This window comes from Anser cygnoides, chromosome 15, assembly GCF_040182565.1.
Source record: "Anser cygnoides isolate HZ-2024a breed goose chromosome 15, Taihu_goose_T2T_genome, whole genome shotgun sequence".
Lineage (NCBI taxonomy): Eukaryota > Metazoa > Chordata > Aves > Anseriformes > Anatidae > Anser > Anser cygnoides.
In genome coordinates, this window is record NC_089887.1 from 8,767,802 (window position 1) to 8,777,966 (window position 10,165).

General features: G+C 40.0%; 1 protein-coding gene across 2 annotated transcripts in view; it reads right to left on the minus strand.

Moving 5' to 3' along the window:
* VPS35L (VPS35 endosomal protein sorting factor like) overlaps positions 1–8,877 on the minus strand; it is a 57,499-nt gene extending 48,622 nt beyond the window's left edge. The window contains exons 1-7 of one of the 2 annotated variants that reach the window (XM_048060363.2): positions 8,785–8,877; positions 4,303–4,402; positions 3,189–3,356; positions 2,756–2,878; positions 2,386–2,410; positions 1,261–1,337; positions 145–273 (exon numbers count right to left, since the gene is read on the minus strand). In XM_048060363.2, the coding sequence (XP_047916320.1) occupies positions 145–273; positions 1,261–1,337; positions 2,386–2,410; positions 2,756–2,878; positions 3,189–3,356; positions 4,303–4,402; positions 8,785–8,801 (639 nt within the window). In that variant the 5' untranslated portion in view covers positions 8,802–8,877. Of the gene's footprint in view, positions 1–144; positions 274–1,260; positions 1,338–2,385; positions 2,411–2,755; positions 2,879–3,188; positions 3,357–4,302; positions 4,403–8,289; positions 8,513–8,784 lie in introns of those variants that run through there. The other variant, XM_048060378.2, reaches the window with a different exon arrangement.
* Positions 8,878–10,165: the final 1,288 nt, after the last annotated feature.

Genomic DNA, 10,165 nt, shown 5'->3' on the forward strand with positions numbered 1-10,165 from the left:
ATGGAAATTACACCCCACATACCCTAAACAAAATCCTCAGAACTGCCACTTTATGTCCTTAACAATTATGTCCATAGAGCACTAAGAGCTAATAATGAGCAGGCAGGTAGCAAGCTGCAATTACTACAAAAATGTAACACTGACCTGAATGACTATTTTCAGAGCTTTTACTTTCTGATCAGAAGACCAAGCATCCTTTAAAGACTGGTTGAGTTCTTCAATTCGGTTCATGTAATCCTGCTGAGTCAAGTTCAACAGCTCTTTTTGTGACCCCTTGCAAGAAAACACAAGTCTAATTAATAAGAGAGGAAAGGAAGGGGAGAGTGAAGAAGAGGAAAGGGGAGATCCATTATTATAGAGTCAAATCAATGTGAAAAAAAGCAACTTATTAGAGAATTCCCTCACTTCCCCTTCTTAACTTTGTAATGGTCTTCAGTAAATGTACCAGCGACATTAAAAAAAATACTTTCAGGACAAATTCTGATCAATTTATTATCAAGCTGTATTACAAAACATATTTCATAATATCTGAATATCTAGAAACTACCAAAAGTAGAAACAATCACAGATGAAGAGAGAAAATGCAAATGCCGTTACAGTTTCACACAAGGCTACACCTTACCCTACAGTAAGGGATACTGTATTTTTCTACTCAAAGAATCCAATCCTTTATTTGTGATACATAACTATTATAACTGTGCCTGCTCAGGCAAAAGGCAAGCTGAAGTTAGTTAAGAAGTTTCAAAACAACATTATCCAAAGCAATTGTATCAGTAACCTACAGATTCAGGTTTCAGGAAAGTAAGTTACAGAACACTTCATCCTGATTCAGAAAAATGCTGCAGATTGAGAATAATTTGAAAACTCAGTGTTTCAACTAAACACGTAAACACAACATAATTATGTTCAGGTAGAAAACATGCAGCTTCCACAACCTAGAAACAGACAAAATTATCCAATGTTCAGAATGTTAGGCTCCATGAAGTTTTATAGCAGCTGCAGACCATAAACAGTACAAATGTTAATCAACATTGGCAAATCAGGTGAATTTTTGGATTACAAATTCTAGTGATATAAGATACAATGATTTGGCCTAAATTCTATAAAGGCTGAAGTTACAGTGGAGAATAGATTTATCTAAATAGTGCATAAGCACATGCAGATTCGGGACCTTCTTAAAAAGTTTCACAAAAGATTTTTATTTCACCAGCTTATTTCACTTTTCAAACAGCAATGTAAATGGACCAAAACCTTTCTTACCTCTTCCAGATCATCCAGCTCTTCTAACCTAGTTCTCACTTTTTCAGAAACTGCTGAGCCAGTACTTGTACCTTTTCCTGTAAAGGGTTATATGTTTTAGACTTGGACTTCAAAAAGGAAACAAACCTGAAGGAGCTTGACAAACCCACACAACTAGTCAGTTTACATGACAGAAGCCAGGTAGTTTAATTCATTTGGTAGCTATTCCTCGAAGACAAACATTTAATCCTACCTACATCTGCTTCTTTTTAAAAAACAAACAAACAAAAAAACATTTTAATCCTACTTTCATTTGCTTTGGACATGGAAAGACAAGTAATCAAAACTGCATACAAATACAGCTTGAGATTTTCTTGCAAGTTTTGTTGGTACAGATAGAATGACTGGATAGAACCATAGGATAATTTAGGTCAGAAGAGCTCTCCAGAGGTCTTTGGCCAACTCCACTCCTCAAAGCAGGTCCAACTTTGAAGTTATAACAGGCTATCCAATCAATTTAATGATATGTAAGGACAGACTTTATACCCTCTCCAGACATCCTACTCCAGCTCTTGACCATTCTCATTCCAAAAAAGTATTTCATTTTATTCAGAAGCTTAAATGCTGCATGTTTACTCATACATAAAAATTCTGATTTACTAAGCAATCAGCTATGACTACAGAGCTCAGAATTGCTTCACTGGAAAAAATTATGAAAAATTTAAGATCTGGTTATTTTTCAAACTCTCAGCATACAGTTGAAATCATTTCACTTTCACTCCAGCAAGCAGGACAGTTGATAAACGTGATCCTCAAAACATCATCAATACTCACTTTAAATGGAAAAAAGTTTTAAGCTACAGTGAAAGGCAGTGAATTCCATTTCCTTCCTCAACACGTAATCATGAATTCATTAGCCTACAGGAACTCAAGACAAGGTGGTTTGTTGGTTTATTTTCAGTAATCGTTTTAAGTAAAAATCCAGATGACTTATTCATAAAAAAGCATAGATCCAAGCATATATTGAAGGGTGTGTGGGTGTGCGTGTGTGGAAACCATATTTCAACTACTCCTAGTTACTAATCTGTCACTTGTATCCTACTTCAAGCAAAAACTCTTATTGTTGGATATAAAGAAACTGTTTACCTTTTTCGGATCCCATGTACAGATTCTGTGAAGAAACAGAAAATGCAGACTTTTAGAAAACATGTTCTCGCTAGCACTCCAAGAATGCACAGAGTAATAACATTGCTAATGAAGCCTCTAATAATTTAGAAAGGGACGTAAGACAGTTTATTTCTATTGTTACGAAAAGACAAAGCGATGGCTCCTAAATATCAACAGACTTTTGGTCTGAACAACCAATTAGAAGTGGAAGCTTGTGGTACAGCCTTCTACAGCATTAAAACTGAAATTTCGGAGAATATTTACTCAGGACAAAATCACAAAACAGCAGCATCCAAAATCCATTATAGGTCTAGTATAAATAAATAAAATTGGAGAAGCTGCCACTTACAATAGAGAGCTTCTCAGTTGTTGTGTATCTAGCAAGGATTTCACCACGTTTGCTTGACCATGGTTCAAAGTCACTTCCTACTGCTGGGCCATCATCTTTATCTCGTTTCTTTCGTGTGTTATCCTATGAGGAGAGAACGAGTGCAAATGTTAAATACAAATCTAGAAAAGAAGACTAATAAAGGTAAGATTGATGTTTAAAGTGCTTACTGATTGTTCCACGAGTTACTACATTAAAAAAAATATCCTATTTAAATAAATATACATCAACATAAAACAGGTAAATGGAAATACTTCCTTCTATTTATACCGTATGTTTTCTATTTACATTACACTTCTAATTGGTGAGACAAATATACATTATCGAGGGTTGGCTTTGTCATTTTGCTCTTTCTATTTAGCTGAGATAACTGTCCTACATTTTTAGTTATTACCATGGTAGCAGTAGTAATCACAGGATCTGCAGCTGCTGCAAATAATGACAAGGGATCGGTACCATCCAAAACACTGCTCAATGGATCCATCATAGAACTCGAAGAAGAAGAGGAGGTAGATGAAGTACTTCCTTTCCGACTCATTTTCTTGGTCTTGGATTCAGTAACCTGGAAGAAAAGTTCAAAACCATTTAACAAAAAGTCTTTGTCATCCCCCTCTTTTCTTCAGTAAATCATCAAAATACGGATTACGTACACTGAACTGTTGCAACAAAGCAAGGACCCATCTACAAGAAAGTCTTTGGAATCAGCATTGTCATTTAAATTGAAGCACTTCTTCTTCCCTCTGAATCTGGGAGAAGTCCCGTTACTTTTTTTTTTTTTCCCCCCCCTCTCCTTCTTCTCCATTCTGGGTGTACAGAACCCTAAGAACATCCATTCTAAATTTCTTTCTAGTATCTCTCTACTATTTTATCAGGTCCTCCCTCTCCTTCAACCTCTTTCTTGCTATTTCATTTCCTCTGCCAGTCTGATCTTTCCTTCACAATACGCAAACCTTGAACATCAAATCCGTTTTTAAGGACTTCATCTTATCCTCCCTGCTGACCTTCCCAAGTAGAAGCTGCTGTCCATTTATCATTCATTAGCGTATGAGTATCATCTCTTTGAAGCTTTTTTTTTGTACATCCGCATTTTTAAAAGCCTCTCATACACTGAGGTAGTGATAAATGTTTTAAAGCATACAGCTGACTGGAAGTTAACCCAAAACAAATCTTACATCAAGCAATTATGCAGGTTATTTGTAATGCAACAATTTGATTTCAAACTTATCCATTATTCAGCATTTAATGCAACCAATAAAACCCACAAGTCGTGATGCTATATTAGTCAGAAGGAGACCATTTTTGATACGTAACAGGACCAGCAAATTTCTGTAAAGGACAAACAACAGAATAAACCTTCATGCCTCTAAAACAAAAGGCCACTAACACAGAAGGCAGCTAGTACCACCACCAGTTTCAAAGCCTTTCAATTTTAAAGGAACAGAAGTAAGGGCGGAACACAATCAGTTTTAATTTGCATTCATTTTCCAAACGCTCAAAAGGAAACTCACTGTAATGGGTTTTAACGGATGGTAGTCGCCAAAATCCACGGGTACGGATTCCAGTTTGCACATGTCAGATTCTGAAACATAGTTTCGTGATCTCGCATGCCTTAAAAGCAAGATTAAAAGGTAAGTATATATGCATATAAATAATCACATACTTATGATCAGAGAAACAGCTCTTATGTCTACATAGATGCAGGCATGTTTACAAAAAAAATGCATATTGGAAAGTTAGTCAATGGACAGACTAAAATTTCTCTCTTTACTTACAGTTACATAAACTAAAAGTGAAGGAATTTTACTTGCAACCATTCAATTGTATTCTCTCAGCTGTATTCTCTCCTGTTCCAATCAACACAAAAAGAGCAATTTAACCAAGCATATGACTGTGTGACAGGCTGATGGAGATTATTAAACACATCTTTTAAACTGAGCTGTCAGAGTGAAGGAAAAAGGTAAGTGTGAAAACACAAGGGAAGAAATCTGAGTGACTGTGCACAGATATAATGAGGGCCTGCACAGATTAATTTGTGTAGCTGCAAAGCTCTTTCATGGGAAATCTATTTCCATCTGTTCACTGTACTCATAATGAAAGTCAAAAAAGTAAAATGATGAGGAAAAAAACTATCAGTACTTGTATGCTTGCACTGTGGACAAGCCCTTGTATAAAAAGCCTTGCCTCTCCTACAAAATTAAGTATGTCATTAAGTGAAATAAATCACAAAACCACAGGCACTTCAATTTTTATTTCTAATCTGAAATTAAGAGAGAACCATCTGCATTTCTAATTTAAAAATGACTTGATTCCAGAAATCAACATAAATAAAAATATTGGAGTAAAGTAATGTTGCCACTAGGAACTAACAGTAATACATTTTATCAACCACAGTTTAAGGACACTGCTCTTTTTTACAACGCACCATCCATCCTATTTTTAATTGCTCAAATATAAATTTATATTTTAAAAGGCTTTTAAAGAACGCTTGACAATGTAGGAAGGCAGAAAAGGGGAAACCACAACTTCCCTGACTAGCACTGGTGACAACTTTAAAAGAGAATGAAGAGTTCCATGTGCTTTCTAATATCTCTTACAACACGTCAGTATCACACACACAGTATCACAGTATCACAGATTTCTAGGTTGGAAGAGACCTCAAGATCATCGAGTCCAACCTCCGACCTAACACTAAGTACTCCACTAAACCATATCGCTAAGCTCTACATCTAAACGTCTTTTAAAGACCTCCAGGGATGGTGACTCCACCACCTCCCTGGGCAGCCCGTTCCAATGCCTAACAACCCTTTTGGTAAAGAAGTACTTCCTAACATCCAACCTAAACCTCCCCTGGCGCAACTTTCGCCCATTCCCCCTCGTCCTGTCACCAGGCACGTGGGAGAACAGACCAACCCCCACCTCTCTACAGCCTCCTTTCAGGTAACTGTAGAGAGCGATGAGGTCGCCCCTGAGCCTCCTCTTCTCCAGGCTGAACAAGCCCAGCTCCCTCAGCCGCTCCTCGTAAGACTTGTTCTCCAGACCCCTCACCAGCTTGGTCGCCCTTCTCTGGACTCGCTCAAGCACATCCGTGTCCTTCCTGTAGCGAGGGGCCCAAAACTGAACACAGTACTCGAGGTGCGGCCTCACCAGAGCCGAGTACAGGGGCACAATAATATGTGAATATATGAAATGTATGTATGCAACAGTATGTTTTTTTAATGTATGCAACAGTAGTACTGTTAAAACAGGGAACTGAAAACACAAGGTGACAAAAATACATAGGACAGCTGCTTTCCCCAAACAAGTAACATCACAGCTACCACATGGTACCTTCCATCAGCTATAGCTGAGAACTAAGGCAGAAAGAGATCCAGGCAGTAACTACTACTATCTAAAAAAATATATTTCAAAAGGTTTTCTCTGCATTCCACCTGCCACAATTTCTTCATTTCTTTTTAACTTTTGAGATGTACAGCACAGTCAATTGTTCTTTCCTGCTTCATTCAGAATCTTGAGAAAGATTATAGCATGCACTAAGGCCTTATGTTAGTAAAGCATCCATGAGTGAAAACAGTGGATATGCAAAGGTGTCTTGAATCGGGCTCCTAACAGAAACAAAACACTCACCCCACATAATATACATCCTTCCCACAAAATCTAATGCATATGGCTATTCCTACTCAGACACAAAGTCATTAGTACGAATTTCAGCTGTGTGAAGGAGCCAGCTCTAATATAAATATGTACCATACACCCCTCCGTTTAAAAAAAAAAAAAAAAAAAAAGTTGAATTTAAAAATCCTGTCCAAAAAACAGTTAAAGAGGAGTAAAATTCCCTCCTCAGCTCTCATGCCCTTGGTTCCTGTGGTACTGCAAGAATGCAGATGTCCAGGTAAAGCTTGCTCTTACCTAGAGTTCTAAGCAAAAGCAGGACAAAAAGGAAACTAAAAAAAGATGTCGACTGTATGCATCAGTCTTTACACGTGAATAGTCTCTGTAATTTACTATTGTCCCATGCTTTATTCTCCTTATTCACTTACTTCATGGGTTAATTAGCATTTGGGTGAACAAACTTTCCGACAAACTCTGGCTTCCTAATTACGGCACTGCCATTGCTCAGTTACTGTTCTGCCAGTATTTCCATACCTCCTTTACTTATATTTCCACACCAACAGTAAAGAGAGACGCTGCTCACAGCTCCCCCTTGGCACACCATTCCCAGGCCAAAATCAGTTGTATTGTAACCATACCATAAAGCATCACTGGGCATGCATACATGTCGAATACACGTGTGGGAATGAAGAAGAGCTGTTTACCCCGTAAATAAGTCTTTAGAAAGTGCATTTACAATGTGATGAAGTGATCAACGCAGCTTGTAATGGAACTAATACGAGTAAGGAGTTGCCATGATGTTTTGCCTCTCCTCTAGGGAAAGCAGATTAAGCTCTCCTTTCTCGGCCACAGCAGCACAGCCAGCTTCCAGGAGAAAACAAGACTCAGGCCAAGTCAGGTTTTCACCTGCAGTGCATACAGCAGGATACGCCCCTGCCTGCAGGTACTGTCCCCACAGCAGTTTTCAACCTTTTTCCACACAGGAGGATTACTGCGGTTGCCATCAACCTTGAACACCTGCCAGATGGCCAGCCTCCTCATGGCAAATGGTACTTTTTCCTGGGACTGCTATTACCTTACCCCACAGGCTACTGGAGCTGTTTCAGCTCCCAGCCCGCCTGAAATCGGGGAGTTGCAGCCCTACCTGTTCCTTGCAGTTTCTGCAGGGTCACTAGGGCACACTACAGGCATACCAGCAATTCCAACAGCCACCTCATGGGTTACAACTGTCTTACACCCTCAGATTTTCTTAGCTGCGTAAATAGAAGTTCTAAATTCACTGCAGTGCAAAATGCTTTATTTTAAAAAGCATGGCTCTGACGTTGTAAAATTTCAACTGGTTTCATCAACAAACTTTTTCAGCTACAAATTATTTCCACTTTACATTAAATATAAGTGTTCACTCATGTTAATAACAAAAAAGAGATGACTTTCAGCATGAATATATACACATATAGGAAATTTATGTCAACCCAATAACTGCATTTTACTTTTCTTGATTCTATGTTAAGCTCCACTGCTAGTTTGCTCAGGACTCTAGTAAATCAGCTGCATCAGGAGAGCAAGCCTTCCAGAAACATAGCTTATTTATAACGAAAAATAAGTTTGGAAAAAAAATAGCTACAAACATATTTTCCTTCACTTTGTCAGTGACAGAGCCCCCTTTATCCTTCCTCGCCATAACTACAAAGCGCAGCTTCCCCATCGGGATGCTGTGCTCCTGTGGAAACACTTCGTGTTGCTGCCTGGACTCTGCTTCTTCAGTGCGTGCCCACAACCACAGCAACCACTCCCAGTGAGCTCGTGGAAGATAATTAATGGAAACTAAAGCTCTTGGTAGCAAATTTAAATTCTCTCCACAGAAATCTTCACCTCACGGTACCCACCAAGGCGGCTCCAACTCCTGCCCTGCTGGGGATCAACAGCGACATCCGCTGGGCACGACGGGACTGAACCTCCGTTATCTCCCCTGCCCCTTCCTCTTAGAGGGGCATCATAAAATCCAGCAGGATCACACCAAGCCAGAAATGAACTGCTCTAAACTAATTATTTTGCTTACTTCAGCAAAATAAACAAAGAGGCCATAAAGGCTCTCAGCAGCCCGCTCCCTCAGCCACCGCCCCCCTCAGCCGCTTTCCCCCCCGCCTCCCCCGGCAGCCTGAGGGGGGACCGCGGCGCCACGACCCCAGGGGACGCTCCAGGACCCCCCGCCGCCGCCTCAGCCCCCTCAGGCCCAGCGGCCCCGAACCCCGCCGGGGCTTCGCTTCCCGAGGGCTTCGCCCCCCGCCGCGCCCCCCTCACGGAGCCGCAGAGCCCGGCGGCCCCCTCGGGAGCCTCGGCCCCCGGCCCTGCCCGCCCCCGGCCCCCTCCCACAGGCTCACCAGGGGAAGGCGGCCATCTTGCCCCCCCGTCACGTGGTGCCGCGGCCGGGCCGAGCCTTCCGCCGCCATTTCCCGCCCCGCCCCATCCAAAGGCCCTGTCCTAATTAACGCGGCGATTTTCTTAAAATTAGGGGGAAAACAAACAAACAGTACAGGTCTTTTGAAAGATCGCAGGTTTATTGTGCAATATGTTTAAGTAAAAAGCAAGACCGGTGAAAACGAAAGTACAAAAATAAATACACTTCTGTAATGATATTACAGTCGCACACAAAAAGATAAATTAAATATGTTTAAATAAAAAACACAGATCAAGTACAAAAAACAAATTCTGGCACTTGTCAAGAGAAAGGCCGCATGAAAGTTCATTAAAAACAAACGAAGTTGTGCTACAAGGCCTTATTACACACATTGGAAACATGCTTAAAGTAAAAGAGGCTCAGGTGTGAAACCTGACCTGAAGGTAAGCATTCAGTTTTACTCACACACTAAACCAATCTTTATGTCAACATATTGCCTATGCTAATAATAAATACAGTATATAAAACATCCTTTAAAAGCATCAGTCTTTAGCTCTGATATATCAACAGCAAGCTTTGCCACCTGCAGCACAGGTTACACTTGTCAGTATTTTTCCCCTTTGAGATGTTTTCCACTCCTGTTTCTGGAGTTTTCAAACAAAGGAAATCAAAACAGCATTTTGATGACTACTGAGTAAGCAGGAAGCTTGTCTCAGGCATTTTTTGGATTACATCTGAAATTTTAAAGAGCCATAGAATTTATATGAAGGAGGCAGGTTCTCCAGTGGTGTAAACTGTTACATTTGCACCATTAGGGAAGGCACCCCAAAGCTTTCAAATAAAAGCTACAGCACAGAGCCACTGAGCAGTGACATCTTCAAAGTATTTAGGAAGCATTTTGCCTTTTCTACATAAGCAATCTGGTATCACTTGGTACAAAACATTTGTTTTTAACGACGTAACTAGCTGCAGAGGACACACTTACTGATAGAGGTCACAACTAGTGCCACAAGCAAGCCAATTTGTTCATCGCTGTCGCTGAAGATAACTCTCTTCATCCTACTATTAATCCTCCTTTTTACAGTTATTGTTTAACCCAATAGAACTTATCAGTCCTTTTTCTCCTTTATCAGTGTCCCTATGTTACAAAGCCTGCAAGGTTGCATTGTACTGATACCAGGAAGAAAACAAAATATAACCCATTTCACATTTAAGTAATCAGTTCCCTAGTGCTAGGGTAAAAGAGCAAAGAAGTGAGCACTGCAAAGACTTAAATAACCAAGCTTTTCCTCTGGTTTCTAATGTTAACATCCCATCACCAGTTCATTAAGAGAAAGAACTTAGAGACTTCCACTCACCTCATG